The 17,927-nt window shown below is 25.1% G+C and overlaps 9 protein-coding genes across 9 annotated transcripts; 6 read left to right on the top strand and 3 right to left on the bottom strand.

Moving 5' to 3' along the window:
• Positions 1–3: 3 nt before the first annotated feature.
• T551_02601 (uncharacterized protein) lies at positions 4–366 on the top strand (the record flags this gene model as incomplete). Its single annotated transcript, XM_018374864.1, has 2 exons — positions 4–100; positions 146–366. 2 exons carry the CDS (start codon positions 4–6, stop codon positions 364–366), a joined length of 318 nt encoding a protein of 105 aa, XP_018229086.1.
• Positions 367–499: 133 nt separating this feature from the next.
• On the bottom strand, positions 500–1,639 carry T551_02600 (uncharacterized protein; the record flags this gene model as incomplete). Its single annotated transcript, XM_018374863.1, has 4 exons — positions 500–663; positions 706–797; positions 839–936; positions 986–1,639. 4 exons carry the CDS (start codon positions 1,637–1,639, stop codon positions 500–502), a joined length of 1,008 nt encoding a protein of 335 aa, XP_018229085.1.
• Positions 1,640–1,724: 85 nt separating this feature from the next.
• T551_02599 (proteasome core particle subunit alpha 1) lies at positions 1,725–2,790 on the top strand (the record flags this gene model as incomplete). Its single annotated transcript, XM_018374862.1, has 8 exons — positions 1,725–1,734; positions 1,776–1,823; positions 1,864–1,881; positions 1,928–2,022; positions 2,066–2,147; positions 2,186–2,341; positions 2,389–2,570; positions 2,617–2,790. 8 exons carry the CDS (start codon positions 1,725–1,727, stop codon positions 2,788–2,790), a joined length of 765 nt encoding a protein of 254 aa, XP_018229084.1.
• A 573-nt stretch (positions 2,791–3,363) lies between these two features.
• Positions 3,364–6,322, top strand: T551_02598 (uncharacterized protein; the record flags this gene model as incomplete). The annotated part of the gene is made up of 12 exons (XM_018374861.1): positions 3,364–3,494; positions 3,543–3,604; positions 3,651–3,721; positions 3,766–3,846; positions 3,891–4,065; positions 4,112–4,543; positions 4,588–4,977; positions 5,024–5,207; positions 5,254–5,689; positions 5,726–5,932; positions 5,977–6,054; positions 6,098–6,322. 12 exons carry the CDS (start codon positions 3,364–3,366, stop codon positions 6,320–6,322), a joined length of 2,472 nt encoding a protein of 823 aa, XP_018229083.1.
• Positions 6,323–7,478: 1,156 nt separating this feature from the next.
• On the bottom strand, positions 7,479–9,912 carry T551_02597 (uncharacterized protein; the record flags this gene model as incomplete). Its single annotated transcript, XM_018374860.1, has 7 exons — positions 7,479–7,839; positions 7,880–8,739; positions 8,789–8,883; positions 8,929–9,498; positions 9,549–9,644; positions 9,674–9,740; positions 9,787–9,912. 7 exons carry the CDS (start codon positions 9,910–9,912, stop codon positions 7,479–7,481), a joined length of 2,175 nt encoding a protein of 724 aa, XP_018229082.1.
• A 301-nt stretch (positions 9,913–10,213) lies between these two features.
• T551_02596 (D-tyrosyl-tRNA(Tyr) deacylase) lies at positions 10,214–11,021 on the bottom strand (the record flags this gene model as incomplete). The annotated part of the gene is made up of 8 exons (XM_018374859.1): positions 10,214–10,249; positions 10,294–10,412; positions 10,469–10,534; positions 10,585–10,631; positions 10,679–10,760; positions 10,812–10,834; positions 10,892–10,925; positions 10,979–11,021. The coding sequence occupies 8 exons, from the start codon at positions 11,019–11,021 to the stop codon at positions 10,214–10,216; spliced, it is 450 nt and encodes a 149-aa protein (XP_018229081.1).
• Positions 11,022–11,684: 663 nt separating this feature from the next.
• Positions 11,685–12,646, top strand: T551_02595 (uncharacterized protein; the record flags this gene model as incomplete). The annotated part of the gene is made up of 3 exons (XM_018374858.1): positions 11,685–11,727; positions 11,774–12,226; positions 12,267–12,646. The coding sequence occupies 3 exons, from the start codon at positions 11,685–11,687 to the stop codon at positions 12,644–12,646; spliced, it is 876 nt and encodes a 291-aa protein (XP_018229080.1).
• Positions 12,647–13,092: 446 nt separating this feature from the next.
• On the top strand, positions 13,093–14,863 carry T551_02594 (glycolipid translocation protein; the record flags this gene model as incomplete). Its single annotated transcript, XM_018374857.1, has 5 exons — positions 13,093–13,764; positions 13,813–13,862; positions 13,907–14,061; positions 14,104–14,755; positions 14,800–14,863. 5 exons carry the CDS (start codon positions 13,093–13,095, stop codon positions 14,861–14,863), a joined length of 1,593 nt encoding a protein of 530 aa, XP_018229079.1.
• Positions 14,864–15,439: 576 nt separating this feature from the next.
• T551_02593 (uncharacterized protein) lies at positions 15,440–17,061 on the top strand (the record flags this gene model as incomplete). The annotated part of the gene is made up of 4 exons (XM_018374856.1): positions 15,440–15,494; positions 15,541–15,715; positions 15,758–15,870; positions 15,926–17,061. 4 exons carry the CDS (start codon positions 15,440–15,442, stop codon positions 17,059–17,061), a joined length of 1,479 nt encoding a protein of 492 aa, XP_018229078.1.
• Positions 17,062–17,927: the final 866 nt, after the last annotated feature.

The raw sequence follows: 17,927 nt of genomic DNA, 5'->3' as shown, positions 1-17,927 counted from the left end.
GGAATGTCAACATTATTATATAAATACCCTAACAAGAGATTATTGTCTATGTTGCTTATCAGTGCTGGGTCTGCGAGTGTTGTTTATTATATTTATCGTAGTAAGTATTTTATTTTTTATAGAGATATTTAACGATACTTTGTAGATAAAAGTTATACAAATATTCCAGAGGGAAAGATTCGTAGATTAGAAAAAAAAGCGGAGCACATTTATGATAATGTTTCATCTCATATGAAAGATGCGTATCATAATGGGAAAAAACAAATCAATGATATTGAAAAAAGTTGTGAAAAAAAGGTTCACGATTGGATTGATCAGGTTGATACGAAAGTGGATAAAATCAAAGATACATTAAAAAATAAATAATTTTTATGTAAATTATAATAGTTTTAAGTATTATATTTTGTATTGAGTTTCTTAATAGAAATTAATAACTAAAAATAATATTAATACACTACACAATAAAAAATAGTATGTGCGTGATATAGTCTAATAAAAGTTATGTTTGAAACTCTGTTTGTTTTAATTCGAGGTTTTTTTTCAACTCTGCAAATTTATAGTTACGATGAAATTTTATAGCAGAAAGTGTATTACTAATTTTAATAATCTGACAGAATTCAGGAAAAGTATTTGCTAAAACAGTAAGAGAATGCTGTATTTCGCCTATATTTTGTTAGTTATAAAAAATAGAATTATACTTTATACTATTAGACAATGGTTGTTTAAGAGACGATGTTAATGCAGTAACTACTTCTGATATAGAAAAAGCAGATTTAGAGGGATAAGTTGCTAACAGACTTAAGATGTAAGATGTTTTGAAAAAAATATGTAAACATACATAAATAGACAATCGATAATATTTGATAATTTTTGGAGAGCGGCAAGATGTGTAAAATTAGATGATATTTGCATATTTTGAGTATGCTTGAACCGAATCTTTATATTAACTAGAGTTAGAAATACTCTTAAAAATATGTACTTTTACCCTTTCCAATAAAGAAGCCTGGCGATATTTCAAACCCTTATGATCTATAGGACTAGAAGAAATTGTAGATATAGTTTTTTTTTGAAGTCCTTGAATAGCTTGTTTTTTTTTTTCTGAAAAATAAATATTATCCTTAGAAGGATTTTTTGGAATAAGTTCTTTAAGATTTATATTATTAAAAGGTGGTGATTCAAGATAAGAACGAAATTGTTTCAGTCGAGTTGTTAAATTAAATTTTTTAGAAGGAAAATCAATAGAAAGACTCCCTATTCGTGTGCCATTAAACAAGATAATCACTGGAGATATCTTGAACGAGTCTGGCCATATATTTATTATTGTTTCAAGAGATTCCAGTGTAAAAGATTTCTTAGCCTGCATTTCAACAGATTGTTGAAGATGATGAAAAGATGCAGAACCTTCTCCATTATTTATTGCACGATAATATACAAGTGCATTGTCAAGTGCTGAAAAAATACTAACAATTGATGTATTTAATTGATGTGTATTTGGGTTTTCTTTTTCTTTTGAAACTTGATTTCTATAATTCTCCTCAACATTTATTCGTTTATTAGGCAATTCAGGCCCCAATGGCTTTTTTCGTTTAATTGATGTAGGTTTTCCTGGTGGAAGAAATGTGTATATGGGTTTAGACATTTTTTTGACGTTTTTGTTTCATCAAAGGGCTGGGCATTTAAGATCCCAGCCCTCGGTTAGACGTCATTATTACGTATCCATAAAAATGTTAAGAGGTAATAGAAGAAAATTAATTAATATTAACTGAAATGTATAGGATCAAATGCTGGTTATGATAGACATATTACTATTTTCTCTCCAGAAGGTGAGTTGTTTTTTTTCAAGACAAATCTAACAATATATAGGCCGACTGTACCAAGTGGGTAAGTTTAGTGCTTTTAATATAATGTTTTAATACCTGTGTATTAGAATACGCTTTCAAATCAGTCAACTTAGCAGGTATTACGTCTGTTGCAATAAAAAGCAAAGATTGTGCTGTTTTTATTTCACAGAAAAAAATTCCAGTATGTTAATTTTTTAAATTATTCTTTTATTTTATATATCTAGGACAAACTTGTTGATCCTGAAAGTGTTACGTATATTTTTCGTATTACTGAAAATATTGGATGCCTTGTAACAGGCCAAATATGTAATTTTTTTTTTCTCAACCATAACTAACATCCTTAGCTGATGCACGTGCGTCTGTTAATAGGGCTCGTAGTGAAGCAGCTGATTTTAGATATAAATATGGATATGAGATTCCGGTTGACGTTTTAGCAAAGCGTATTGCAAATATTAATCAAGTTTGTACTCAAAGAGCTGCAATGCGACCACTTGGAATTTGTAGGTGTTTTTTTTATTTAAATATTTGGCCTTACTTTTCAATTTAGCTTCAATATTTATTGGAATAGATGATGAAAAAGGACCTCAAGTATTTAAATGTGATCTTGCTGGTTACTATGCAGGATATAAAGCAACTGCATCTGGTCCAAAAAAACAAGAAGCTATTAATTATCTTGAAAAGAAATTTAAGTCAAGCAATTTTGAGGGGTCGTGGAAAGATATAGTTGAGGTAATAATTTTTAAATACTTATTATCATGTTTACTTTCATTTTTAGTTGGCTATTAATACTCTATCTTCAGTTTTAAATATAGACTTTAAAGCTACCGAAATTGAAATAGGAGTTGTTGGTGCTCCCCTTAAAGAAGGTGCACCTCCTTCAAATATTTTTAGAGTTTTGAGTGTAGATGAAATTGATGAACGATTGCAATCTATTGCTGATAAAGATTGATAATACTGTTATTTTATGGTCCTTATTTTCGTCTTTTGAATATAGGATAATGATTATTTTAGAAATATAAAAATATTTAATATTTTATTATAAAAATGTTATAATTATAAAATATTATTTAAATCTTGAATCTTTTGATATTTCAATTTTTAATTGATTTTTTAAAATCTGATATTTGTCTTGATATGATAATTGTATTTCAGTGTTTCTATGTAATAAGATTTAATAATAAAATGCGTAATTTATATACTTTTTTAAACATGATTGCTTTTGAAAATAAGATATATTATGTTTATTAAAAATCATTGTTATGATTTAAAATAACTCAAAAAAATATTAAAATAATAAAAAGTTATATAATATTTAAAAAAAAATATATTTTTATTGATATTTTTACTGGTTATTTTCTTTTTCAGTATTAAAAATTATTTTTATTATCGAAATCATAAATCTAACAATTAAGTTTTTTATTAACAAAATTAAATTGTAATTTTGCAATTGTGTAATTGTATTTCGAAATAATTGGTTTTTTCTAGCTATTCGTGGCTTGGTTAATGATTTTTTGTGATTTTTATGTCAAATACCAGGAAAGCAAATGCATTATATCGATTAGTTTCCAATTATGTTGTTAAACAACCTGATAATCCACAATCTTCAGAGAAGTTTGAAAATACTTTATTATTATGTGAAAAAATTTTAGATGCGTTTGTTTACTATTTTTATGTTTTTATTTTTAGTAATTTTCTGTATAGTTCTTTTTATGCTTCTAAAAGTTATGATATTGTTATTGTTTCAGATGCTATAAAAAAGAAATGTAAAATTATATTAATACTACAGTTTTTATTTTAATAGGACTATAGTACTTCGAGAAAATTCTACTCCTGAAAATGCAATTAGATTTATCAATTTACTTTCTCGTTTACAAACTCAAGTAAAAATTTAAATCTTTACATTTAAATTCTTATTTTATTTTAGGACATACTGGAGAAAAAGGCTGAAATTTTACAGTTTTTATATAGTCTTAGTGATTTAGCTTATATGCCTACCAAAATAGAGGTCTGATGATTTATTAATTTTATTATTGAATTAATTTTATAAAGAGTGTTAAAAGCTCGTTTTCTCATATGAATTATTATGAAGATACTGCTGATTCAGATGTATTTTTCTCTGCTATATCTTCTGGTTTTACATCAGCTTTAGATGTTTCAAAATCTAAGAATTTTACACCAAAATCTCTTCTTTTAAAAGCACCATTAGTTATATCTCAAAATTATGGTATGTTTTTGAATGTATTAGTAGGTTTTTAAAAAAGATGTTTTAGATATATCTGAATCTTTACTTTTGAAAGATATCTGTTTTATTTTGCAAGGAATAAGTTCTGCGAGCGTAATATTTTCTGGTAATGGCTCAGCAGTTATATCTTCAAAATTTCCTCCCACTATTGCTTCCTTGTTAAGTTATATTGTTGAGCCAGGTTTACTTTATAAACAGCTTTCTATTGTTATTTCATCTTCTCAAGATATAAAAAATACTAACGGACTTATTAAACAAAGTTTTTTTTCATATTTGGATCAGGAATTATCTGCATATTTAAGTTTAGTATCTGCATTGGAAGTAGAAATTCGAAAAGATCTATTATTATCTGATGATCATTCAGAAAAACGTTCTGTTACTTTAAAAAGAATTATTATATGGACAAGAGAAGCTTCTATGGGCCTTCGATTAATGACATTGATGGTAGAAAATTGCAAAAGTATTATATTTAGGTTAATATAAATGATATACTAAATTATTTAGATTTAAAAGGGGGTCAACTTATTAATTGTATTCTTGAGTTTTCTTCTCATGGAGATCCTTTTGTTCACGAGTTTGCAGAAAAACTTATAGAATCTTTAACAAAGCCATTTTATAACATGCTTAAGAAATGGATTTATGATGGTGAACTTTTAGATCCTTTTCAAGAGTTTTTTGTTGTTGATAAAGGAATCGATACTAAATTAAAATTAGAAAACTCTATTAATATTGTTTGGGAAGGAAAATATGCATTAGATTTAAATATGTTACCAAACTTTATATCTGAAAGTTTAGCTAAAAAAGTTTTTTTAATTGGAAAAAGTTTAAATTTTATACGTTATGGATGTGGTGATGATGAATGGGTACAAAAACATAGTAAAGATTCAATGAAAGGTAATACTTTTTTTGCTAATACATTTTTAGTAATAATAAAAATTAGATTTGATTTATGATGACATAGATCTTCTTGAACGTTCCATTGATGCTGCATATTTAACCACTTCTTCTCGGTTGATAGGATTAATGTCTACAAGATTTTCTTTTTTTGATCATTTATATGCTTTAAAAAAATATCTTTTATTAGGACAAGGAGATTTTATAGCTTTTCTTATGGAATCTTTAAGGTAATATTTTTTTTATTGAAAACAATAGTCTTTAATTTAATGATAGTTCAAGTTTAGATAAACCTGCAAATATGTTATATAGGCATAATCTTACTGCCACTCTAGAATCTGCAATAAGAGAGTCTAATGCTCAGTTTGATTCTCCAGATGTAATTAAACGATTAGATGCACGTATGCTTGAAAGGTCTCATGGTGAAATTGGATGGGATATATTTACTTTAGAATATAAAGTTGATTCTCCTGTCGATGTAATCGTTACACCGTATTGCAGTAGGCAGTATCTCAAAGTTTTTAATTTTCTTTGGAGATTAAAAAGAGTTGAGTTCGCGCTTAGTAATTCATGGAAAAAAAGTACAACAGGTGAACGAGAGATTTTGAGGGCTATGAAAGGACCTGTATATAAACAATGGCAGTTGGCTAGGTGCACAAATGCAGAAATGATTCATTTCGTATGTCAATTACAATATTATATTTTATTTGAGGTATTTATTTCTTTTTTTTCTAATTAACTAGTAAAGGTTATCGAATCATCATGGGATGTGTTTTATTCTTCTATTTCAAAGTCTGACTGTACTCTCGATACATTGATTGAAGCACATGCTCAGTATACAACAAATATAACACATAAAGGATTATTAGGATCTGGAAAAGTAAGGAAAGATGATTCACTTTTATCACAATTGCATGAAATTCTTAAAGTTATATTATTTTTTAAAGAGACTTTGGTTTGAGGATAATATTTTTAGGAATTTTATTTAAGTATTTATAGGATCATTTTTATGGATATTCTTTAACAGAATATATTCAACAATGTCAAGCGTTCAAAATAAAAGCTAAAACAATTAAAGTATACATATATGATTATGTAAAAATATAATTAATGTTTGTAGAGTGATATAGAAGTTAGTGATTATTCTAAAACAGAATCGTTAGATGTTAAAACGGATAATCCAGAATTTATTATTGGAAAATTAAATAGTCTTGCAAAGGAATTTCGGGCTTTGGTTATTATACTTTTAGGAGACCTTGCATATCAATCAGATAGTGAAATGAGATTTCTTGGTGTTCGTTTAAACTACAATGAACATTATCACACATCAAAAAGGACATATTAGGAATTTAGAGTAAAATAGAAATAGATAGAACATAGGTTAGCATGTTGATAATAGATATTTAAACATTTTGATGAAGTTTGTTATTTTAAAATAATTAAAAAAATTAGAAAAACAAAAATCATGTATTGTAATTTTTGTTAAAATTATTAAAGTGTATATACTTAGCTTATTTATGCGTATTTATGTATTTTATAATTATATAAATTGTATTAATTTTTAGTAATTTTTTTTTTCTAAAATATTTCATTATAATTAAGTTGAATTAAAAATAATTAATAATTAGTATAAATATTGATATAAGATTTTTTTAAGTAGAAGTATAATTATTTAATATATTAGTATAATTTTTTTTGAAATGTTATTTATTTTAGTATATATTAATTTTGATAAATAATATTATTATTAAATATTTTTATATTTTAATAAATTCAAGTATTTGGTTTTGGTTATATATATAAATATATATTATAATTTATAAATTAATTTATTATTTGATAAATAAAAAATTGTTGTTTTGGAATTTTTTGAATTTTAATAAAATTAAAAAAAGTAATAATGAAAAATATAATGTTAATTATATATATAAACCATATATTTATTTATTAATTAATTTTTATTTTAAATTATAAGAATTATAATATAATATTGATATAATTTAAAATTAAAAAATTTGATTTTATTTTGTTAAAATGTTTTAAATATTATATTATTTGAATTTAAAAATTTTCACATAATTATTTGATTAAAAGTATTTAAATAGAATATTTTTGAATAGGGATTGATGTTAATATATAAACTTAAAGATTTTTTATCTATGTTTTATTTAGTTTAAATCTCAAATATTAAAATACAAAAATTCTAATTTAAATGCAATTTGGTTATGTAAAAAATATAAGTTAGAAAACTCTACAATATTTTATACTTAATTTTAAGATAAATTTTGATTTTTTTTAACTCTAGATAAACTCTTAAAAATCGCTATTTTACAATCAGGTATATTGGATTAAAAATAAATTTGTTGCAAGCATATGTTAATGTTATTGTTTGTATTATACAGCAGAAAGGTAAATGTTATTTTTAATATATAAAAGCATATAAAATACGATTATATATTAAGTGAGAGCTTAATTTATAATATTATAAATATTATTAGTTGTTATTTAAATTTATTAGGATATTTGCCGTTTTTGAAAAAAATGTTTGGATGTGTACACGTTCCTAAAGCACGCACCATGTGTGTATCACAATAGGTTAATCCAATACTGAAACTAGCATTTACCCAACCGAATCCCTCCCTAGCTACACCCTTAATATCAACTCCTTGATTACCATATTCTGCGTTAACTCTATGAGGATCAATTTCATTGGTAATATTGTATTTTTCGACAACTACACCATTAAAATCAACAAATGATTTAGTGACAGTATAAAGCCAACGATAAATTAACCTCTTTGCTTCATTTTCATATCCGTATCTCATTAACCCTTTCCATGCAAGTATTTGCTGAGGTGCCCATCTAAAAATATTAGAAAGAAAAATTATCAACTACTTTATACCCATATGGATAATCCCATTGACGGTTTGCTTTCTTTGAATTGATACGTTCTTTTGATTGCTTTGTACCTGCAACTAATCCTCCTAAACATTCGAATTTTTTAAAATTTTTTTCAATTAAAGTAGCAGCTTGTCTAGGACTAGCACAACCTGCCCATAAAGCCCAAAACGTTGTAGCACTTTCATATGTGCCTTGAAACTTATTTACAGTTTCATAATCAAAATAAAGGCCTTTCTCTTCGTTCCATAAATATTTATCGATTGCTGCTCGTCTTTTTATAGCTCGTCTTACCCAGATAGCACTTGATTCAATACTTCCATCTGGCATAATAAATTTATCATCAAAGTATTTTTTTATAACATCGGCAATATCTGTTTCATATTTATATAAAAGAGAATTTAAATCAATAGTAGCTAAATTAGCACAATTTTTTTCTAGTCTAGACGATGTATCATGACCGCTTTCACGTACTGCCCTATCATGTAAAAAATATTCATCTAATTCTGGCTCATAAATTTTTTGATAATTATATGCATGTTGAAATTCCTCAAATGTCATGTTATATTTTTTTATATAAGGTTCTAAGATATACATAAAGTGAGTTGTTTCTGTCTCCGGAGGGATCCCTAAACCAGTGGGTCTATATCTTGAAAGACCTGTTATAGGATCAATTCTTGGAGCCGAAGTCCAAACAGTATAATATTCTTTAATAGCAGACTGAAATGCACTTTTAAGAAAATCTAACGATTCTGGTTTATGTTTTATTTTATCATATACATTTAACGCCATATCTGTAAGAAACGGTGGTTGTGATCGACAAAGATAATAAGTTCTATTTGCGTTTAAAATCATACCATAATGCTATATTATGTTAATTTAAAAATTTAAAATAAAATTTACGTAAACTAACATTAATCTCAAAAGACAAATTTTCAACCATCCCTTTTGCAATATCAACTTTACCATCAACAATAAGTCCTAATGCTTCAAAATATGAATCCCATCCTAAAATACAGATAAGCTTAAAATAACAAAGTTTTATTTACATACCGTACATCTCGTTAAACCGTCCTCCTGGTACTACAAATGGAACTCCTCTTAAATCTTCCACACCATTATTATTAATATATTTTTCCATAGCTAAAGCTAAAAGACCAGGCTTTTCGTTAATATCTCTAACCCATTCTTCTGTAATAATTGGGGGTAAATACTCTACTATTAACCCAATATGTGGCTTCGTTTTAGCTGCAGAAACATAATATTCATAAATTTCTTTCTCTGTGTGAGGAACATATATTCGTGGGGCGTTATGTCCACTTTTTGTATCTGCACAAACAATTTCTAACATACTAGAGTCAATTCTACGGGTTAAATCATCCCAGAAAGCTTCACGAATGAGTCTAGAAAGACGGGATACAGGATTTTCATTTAATCTTCTTTCATCTAACAATACATAAGATCGGCCATAGTCTTTTGCTAAAGTAAGTTCTTGGAGTAAATTTGAAAGCATATATGTTCCTCGGATATCAAAGTGATTAATCCCCGTTGAATTCACTGTTCCAAGAGTTAAAACCTTTGGTCCTGAATCTTCTATAGTTATTTGCATGTTTCCATCAGTATCTAATTTAATCAGTATAAATATTATAAATGCTTTATATTATAAATATTACCTTCATTCCTTAATAGAACCTCCATTGTGTTTTCAACATCTACAAGAAACCTTCTAGGAACAGTATGATTTTCATCTATAATATGTTGGTTTTGTTCTAATTAGTAAAAAAATCTGTAAACAAACCATGAGATGCTCGTCGTCGAATTGAATGATTATTAGTTGATGGTAATATATTTAGATACGTTTGAGCCTAAAACACCATGAATATCTTCTCGTGCTCTCAAATTATATAATACTGTAGAAAGTGTTCTGTTTCTTCTGATAGCAGCTTTTACTGTTTCATCTGTTTCTTGTGTATAATACGTATATGCAGGTAAAAAAGGATTGGTATTTTCTAACGGATCATCCCCGCTATTTCCCATAAAAGTTTTGATTTCTTTATGAATATGATGCGTTTATTAATATTTTATTAATATATTCTTTATGTATAATCACTTTTTAATAAGATCCGTTATTTTAGATAATATAAAAATGATAAAAAAAAAACAAAATATATAAATAAATGAAGAATCTATATAAAAAAACGCATGTGTTTTAAAAAATCTTTTAAATGGAATTTTTAATCTAATATTTGAAAAATAAATGAAAAAATAGAAATAGATGAAAGAATAAAAATACATGAAAAATCATTATAGAGTTTTAAAAGAGCAAAAAGTCATGTCTTTATGATTGCGTATCATAATCTATTGTAACAGGACCCTATTTATGAGGTTATTGACTATTTTTTTATATGTGAATCTTACATCATTTATTAGTTGAACTTCCATCATAGCACCAAAAATACCCTCTTTAATTTTGTCATCACCTAAATTTTGTCGTAGTTTTTCTAATATACGTATGTACAATTCTTTGGCTTCTTCGCCTAAACAACCATTTAGAAAGCTATTTTTGTAAGTAATTTATAATAAAATACTATACTTTTTGCTGCCATATGAAAATCTGGTTTAGATTTTTTTATTCTAGCTTGTAATGTAAACTGAGATACTGGTGAAGTATTAATATTACATCTAATTGTTAAAAAAGATACTTGCCACATAAAATTTCACCTCCAATATCTTTAATATTTTGGTTCCATTTTTTCCTAGTTTTAAATAAATTATGTAAAAAAGTATAATTTATGTAAAATACCGCTCACCGTCTTTGATACTATCAAATAGCCGTAGTTTCAAGATTGTTTGAGTAAGATTCTCTACATCTGAAATGGTATCGTCTTTCTTTTTTAAATCACTTAAGTTGTATTAAAATTTATATTTACATTTACTTATACCAACAAATACAACTAGACTATGCTAATCAGTTATTACAAATTCAAGTCTTCTTGATGCATCATTAATAAAATACCCTTGTGATATAGATGAAATTTTTTGATGATTTACTAATTATAAGTATTCATTTAATATTTACGAAGAAACTAAAAAATAAAACTACCTTTAACATTTGCGCTAATAACTCTTTGTATTACTGCATGCATTTTAGTTGTTTAATTTTTTTATTATTTCCCCTATAAAACTTGGTTAATATTATAAGTTATGAATATATTTTTAATCTGCGGATTTAAAAAGTTGAAAATATATATATATTTATTGAAATTATTTAAATAATCTTTTATGTTTAATAATCTTATATGAATATTCAAATTTTTGATGTATTAAATATCAGTTTTTATAAAGTAAATTGAAATAGGATTAAAAATTATTTTATAAAAGAAATGATAAAAATTTTAGCTCGACCGTATTTTGAAGATAGTTTATTTTTTCTTGTTCTTTAGTACTTTCAAGATTTTTTTTCAAAACCATTGAATTGTTTTTTTAAAAATATTGCTAAACAGAATTGATTCATACTAAGGTGAAAAAAGGCTTAATCTGTAAACTCTTTTATAATGTTTAATATTTATAATTAGAGCTAGTATTTTACATGTAAATATTAATTATTTGTATAAAATTGATTATTTAAAGAAAATTTTTTACATTGAGTTTTTATGTTTTTTATTTTGAATGTTTAATCGAAGTTTATTTTAACCGTTAACCTAATGAAATATTTTAAAAATTAACTGTAGGAAAACAGCGCATATATATTCTAATATTTTCTATACAGCAGGAATTTATAATAGGAATACTATATTATATCTTTTAAAATGAAAAAAAAAATCAAGAAAGTATCAGAATCAAAATCAGATAGTACGTTGTATAAATAATATTTAAGTATAACTAACTGAAGAATTAGGTAGTGCCGCAAAGAATTTTGAAAAATTTACAGGAAAAACAGATAAACATCCAAATGAATCAAAAATATGTGTGTTAGAAACACCGAAATCTTTATGTTCTCATGAAACAAAAAAGAGGTTTTCGTTTTTTGGACGTATTTGTCGTAATAAGACAGGAAAATCATTGGAACCGCATGTTTCGAGAGAAGGCTTTTCAAGTGAATCTGTTTCAAAAATCAATGCGGATGCATCTACCTTTTGTTATTCAACATCAACAATTTCATTTTCCCCGAAAATTTATAACGATACTCAATATGTATCACCTAGTAATTCTATTTTTGACAAATCTCATGTTTTTGAACGTTCAGTTGACTATTCATCTTTAACTTTTTCTTCTCCATCAACATCTGTTTCAATTACACCGTCTGTTTATAAAATGTGTTCAGCTGATTCTATTCACCAACAGAGAATAGGTATAAAATTTTTATTGTTTTTTTTTCTTATTTTTTATAGTTGACAATCATGTGCCTACTGTTTTAGATGCAAGTATGGAAATTTTGAATGATTCTACTAATATGGACAACATTGAAATTGTTAGTATTAAACGTCTTTATTCACCAATAGAATCTTTTGATCCCTTTCAACTCAAAGATTCTTGGACATCATATGCATCTTCTTTATATACTAGAGAAACGTCACTTAGTTTTGTTTCTTATGCTGATCTTGTTAATGTCGATCATTGTGAAACTTTTTCTCCCATTCTGACAGTTACTAATGGTTCAAAACTGGTAACATTGTCTTCAGATCCTGAACATATCTCTTTAGAACAGACATTATTAGGGGAAGGAGTTAAACGTTTGCTTTTTAATTCAGAACGTATCTCTAATGGGTAATATGATCTGGTATTTACTTTAAATCGTTGGTTTGGTTTTTGTAATGAAAAACGATTGAATAGTTAATATTTATTACTCCTTTTACATATTGTTTTTATTCGATATAAATTAAAGTTCTAGTTATGATATTATGGATAATACCATGCTTTTATAAATTGAATGTTTTTAACTTTGTATATTAGAATGAAAGCTTTATTTTGAAGTTTTTGGACCTTAATTATTTTAGTTTCAACATGTATTTTTATTTTTCAGGATATCTTTTTGTATTAATAATAATTTTTAATAATTTAGTATTTTTTGTTTCTTTATATTCTTAGCACTACTATATATGGTATTATAAGTTTAAAATATTTATAGTTTAAAATAATTTTTATAATTTTTATTATAATTTAAATGATTGAAAATGATTAAGTCAAGCAATAAAAAAGTGTTTTTATTTAATAAATATGTCTAAGAAAGCATTTCAATCCACTACTAGGGGTTTTTTGGCTACATCTATAGCTAATGTATCATATCTCATTACCTTACAATTTTTTTCTAGATTGATTACATTTATTTTGAATCAAATGATTTTAAGATTTACTATTCCTGAAATTTTTGGATTTGCAATGGTTCAAGTGGAATTATTAATTTCTATTATCCTTTTTTTGTCTAGAGAAGGGTTTAGAGTAGCTCTTCAACGTCATGACATTTTTAAAGAAACTAAACAAGAAAAAAATACAAGTAGTAAAGAAACATTAGTATATGATAAACCAGAAGACGAAGTAATCCAGAGATTAGTTAACTTGGCTTATGTCCCAATTCCTATTAGTATTGTACTTTCTATCTTGGTTTTCTTTTTTTATATACTGATTGCTAGTAACTCTACAAAAAAGCAACCTGTCTTTAAAGAAACTATTATTTTATATGTTTTTTCTACTGTGATTGAAATTTTTACTGAGCCTTTGTTTATTCTTACACAGCAGTATTTTTTATATAAAATTAGAGCTATTTCTGAAGCTTCTGCAATATTTTTAAAGTGTTGCATAACATTTTTATTGACATATTGGTTTAATTTAAATGGAAATATTAGAAAATATGGAGCTCTCCCGTTTGCTTTTGGGCAATTAGGATATAGTGTAATACTATTTTTAAGTTATTTTATTTTATTATCAAATAGTTTGCAGGATAAGTTATGTTTTTTTCCAAGAAAAATATATTCTTCGTCTAATAAAAGGTTTATTTTATGAAACTAGTATTTTTGTCTAATATTTTTATTAGTTTATATCTTTTCCATCAACCCACTTTAATGTTAGCAATAACTATAACTTCTCAATCACTGTTTAAATATATTTTGACAGAAGGTGATCGGTTTCTTATAACATGGTTTATGACAGATTTTGAACAGGGAATTTATGCATTAGTTGTGAATTATGGTTTTTAGTTTTTGTTTTTTAAATTACTTTTGATATTCTTAGGATCTCTTATTGCAAGATTAATATTTAATCCAATTGAAGAATTATCAAGAAATGTTTTTTCAAAACTTTGTTTGAAAAGAAATAATGATAAATGTTTACTAGCTCGGAATATTTTGCTTGTTATTATAAAATTATATATAATTTTTGGGATATTTGTTATAACTTTTGGACCATTGTATTGTTCAGTTTTTATAAAAATTGTAGCAGGTTCAAAATGGAGTAAAACATATGCACCTTCAGTTTTAAAGTTATATCTTTTTTATATTCCTATTATGGCTATAAATGGAATAACAGAAGCGTTTGTACAAGCTGTTGCTACACCAAATGATATTAAAAAGCAAAGTTGTTGGATGTTTTTTTTTTCTGGATTATTTATGTTTATGGGATTTATTTTTTTAAATTATTTTAAACTGGGAATAAATGGTATAGTTTTTATTAATATGATTAATCTTAGTGCAAGAGCTATTTGGTCTCTTGTTTATATTCGTAATTATTTTGGCAATTTAGTAATTGAATTATTTTTTCCTTCAAAAATGTTTTCTTTTCTTGTTATTCTTATTGGTTATTTAATGCAATTGAAGATGCAATCTATTGCTACAATATCAGATATATTAACTGGAATCATGATTGCTGGCTTTTTATTTTGCATATGGTAAAAATTATATTTTAATTTAAAATATATTAAAATTAAAATAGTATATTTAAAGAAAGAAATATGTTGAAAATGTTATATATTGAGATATTATCTTTAAAAGCATGATTTCGGAAATATTATCATTTCATATAATTAAATGAACATAAATATTAATAAAATTAATATATAAAAGGTTTATATATTGTAAATAATAGTATAAAGGATGTTAATATAAATAAGTAATAAAATATCATTATATTATTTATATTAATATATTTGAGTTTTTAAAAATGTATGTATTTGATATTTTTATATTATTTTTGCTTTAAAAGTAAAATTTTATTTTTAAGTTTTAAAAGAATTAATGTTTACAAAAATTATAATTTTATGAAAATTGATATTTATGAAAATTTTGAAATTTTAATTTTTATTTTGTATGGAAATTAAAAATATACTAATGAAGTAAGACGTATTATCTATTTTAAAAATGTTTTGTAAATTTATAAAAAATATGTATTATTTCAACTTTTACTATAAGTTTGATAAATATTTAATGACATTCGATATGAAATTTAGTTCAAAAGGGGGTTAAGAATTTAAGAAGCATATTTATTATAAAAAGAATATAAATATAACTTAAGAAACAATTAAAACAAGAAATATTCATGTAATTGTTAATTTGAGTCAGTATTAGTAGCAAAAATGAGTAAGCATACATTTTTATGGAAAGGAGGTGGTAAACAAGTTTTTGTAACAGGTATTGAAGAAAATAGAAATTAATTCTCTATGTCTTAAAGCAATAGGAACGTTTTGGAATTGGGAGAAATTTGATGAATTATTATATGATTCAGACACTGGTATTTTTCAAGTAACGGTTCAGATTCCTATGGAGTATGACAATTCTAAAATATATTATAAATATATTGTTGATTCACAATGGCTTGTTGATCCAGAAATGCCTCAAGAGGCAGATGATAGGTTTTTATATGTCTTTTTTTAGCATATTTATTTATGATTTAGCGGAAATATAAATAATGTGTTTTTTTATACTATAAATAAAGATGCTTTATCTTATTATGATGATTCTCAAAAACTTAATACCCAAGGAAGTCTTTTAACGATATTTCAACATGGTAGTAATGCAGAATAAAGATAGTTATATATTTGAAAATGCTGATTTTTCTAAAGATTCCTCTGATACTATTATTTCCACTTCAGATATGGTTAAAACTATCTATTCTGAATCTCAGGAAAAAATGGATATAGAAAAGCAAGAAAATAATGAAGAAGAAATTACAGATAATTCTAAGAAAACTTTGTTCGAAACTTGTAGTATTTTAAAGTCTGATATGTTTTCTTTTAAACAAGCTTTTCAAGATGTAGCGTCTGATGAAAAATATTTTGGGAAAAGTATAGAAAATATAATAAATATGGAAAACACAAATTTTAGTTCAGAGGTTTCTGAAAATATTGCAAAATGTGTTGAAAATACTTTATTTTCATCTATTAAAAAAAGTTCTACTTCTGTTTCGAGTGTTTCAGAAAATATCTCATTTTTTTCTCATAGTTCTAACTGTGGAATATCAGATTTAATAGATACTGATAATGTATCACTTTTTTCAAAACAACCTAATCAGGAATTTTTAAAAAATATTACTCAAAAATCTCCAACTATCCAAAATACTCTCGATAACGTAAAAACTTCAGAAATAGAAATTAGTAATGAGTCCCAATTGTTATTTAACAATGAAAATCAGAGCAGATTGTTTTCAAATAATGATACTGTGCAAAAATTGTTCTCTACGAATCATGATATGTTTTTAAGTAATTTTGAGAAAGATTCTCAAGATATACTTAAAAAAGGATATCAGGTTTTTCAGTCTTTGGATAATGATAAAAATAATAAGACTGATTTATTTGTGGAAAGAGTAGATAATGAATTTCTTAATAATATTGATTTTAAATCTGCTTCATTAAATAATACAGACCAAAAAGTGTATGATGAGTCAAGTCTCATTACTAATAAGATTGATTTTTCTTTTTTAAATATTGTAAGTACTGCTCATGAAACTATAAAAGGATTAATTGCATCATCTGGTATTTGTGGTGATATTTGTGCTTTAACTGACGATGCTCATGTTGATCAAGATAGAAATTCTAGTATTTTTAATTTAAATTCTGAAGAATTTCTAGATAATAATCAAACTAATATTATAAGTGATACAAAAAGGGCTTTAATACATCAGAGTGGATCTTTACAAGCTTCTGATATATTGGGGAAAAGGAAACGTTTTTTTTCGAGACTTAGACGATTTTTTTTCTAGTTATTACAAGAGTATTATTGCCTTTGTATATTTTTCATTATGTTTCATTTATAAAATATAGATTCTATGAATTAATATTTTAAACTATTTTGAAAATAGTATATAATAAATTACATACTATTTACAGAATCTTAAAAGAATAGAATAATAGTTACAAATAAATGCAGATAATTTTTATTATTTGCTTTTTGAATTGATAAATTTTAATACAAATATGACAAAGCTGTTATGTAGTATTGTAGTAAGAAATGTTTTGAATGAAAAAGATAGGAATGCTTATATATAATACATATAATTAAAACATACGTTTTTGTATCTTTTTAGACGTTATATATATAAATTATATAATTATTTATTTTATCAAAATCGGATCTTATAATTAATCTTTTATAAATATTTTTGAAAAAGTAGATGTTGTATTATGTTATAGGATCTTATATAGATACATAATTAAACAGTTTTTATTACTAGATGTTTAAGAAATATGGTTTTATTTTTTAGTTAGAATATTTTAAGCTCCGAACATTTTCGTTAGTATAAAAGGTCGAGAAATGTTGAGAAAATTTAACGACCGTAAGATGCCTTTAAATAATATACTTTGATTAGCTTTACTAATTATATTTCAGAACTCTACAGGATCATGTAAATAGTGCGTATCTAGTTTAGAGTTTCCAATCGTGCCATAAAGCTTAACGTGGATGATGAGCTGTAGTACCTCTGCTTTTTATTTGGAGGATTGGTTTCTTTTTTTAAATTTTGTTTTCCTTTTTTTAAAAAAGAAAATAGAAAGAAAAAAGAGATCTCGATGAGCTCTAGCTTTTTCGATTATATGTCGTTAAAGCAAGCAGTTGGTATATTCTGACACG

This window comes from Pneumocystis jirovecii, assembly GCF_001477535.1.
Source record: "Pneumocystis jirovecii RU7 chromosome Unknown supercont1.11, whole genome shotgun sequence".
Taxonomy (NCBI): Eukaryota; Fungi; Ascomycota; class Pneumocystomycetes; order Pneumocystales; family Pneumocystaceae; genus Pneumocystis; species Pneumocystis jirovecii.
Note: the sequence above shows the minus strand (reverse complement) of the source record. Positions and strands in the feature narration are given on the sequence as shown.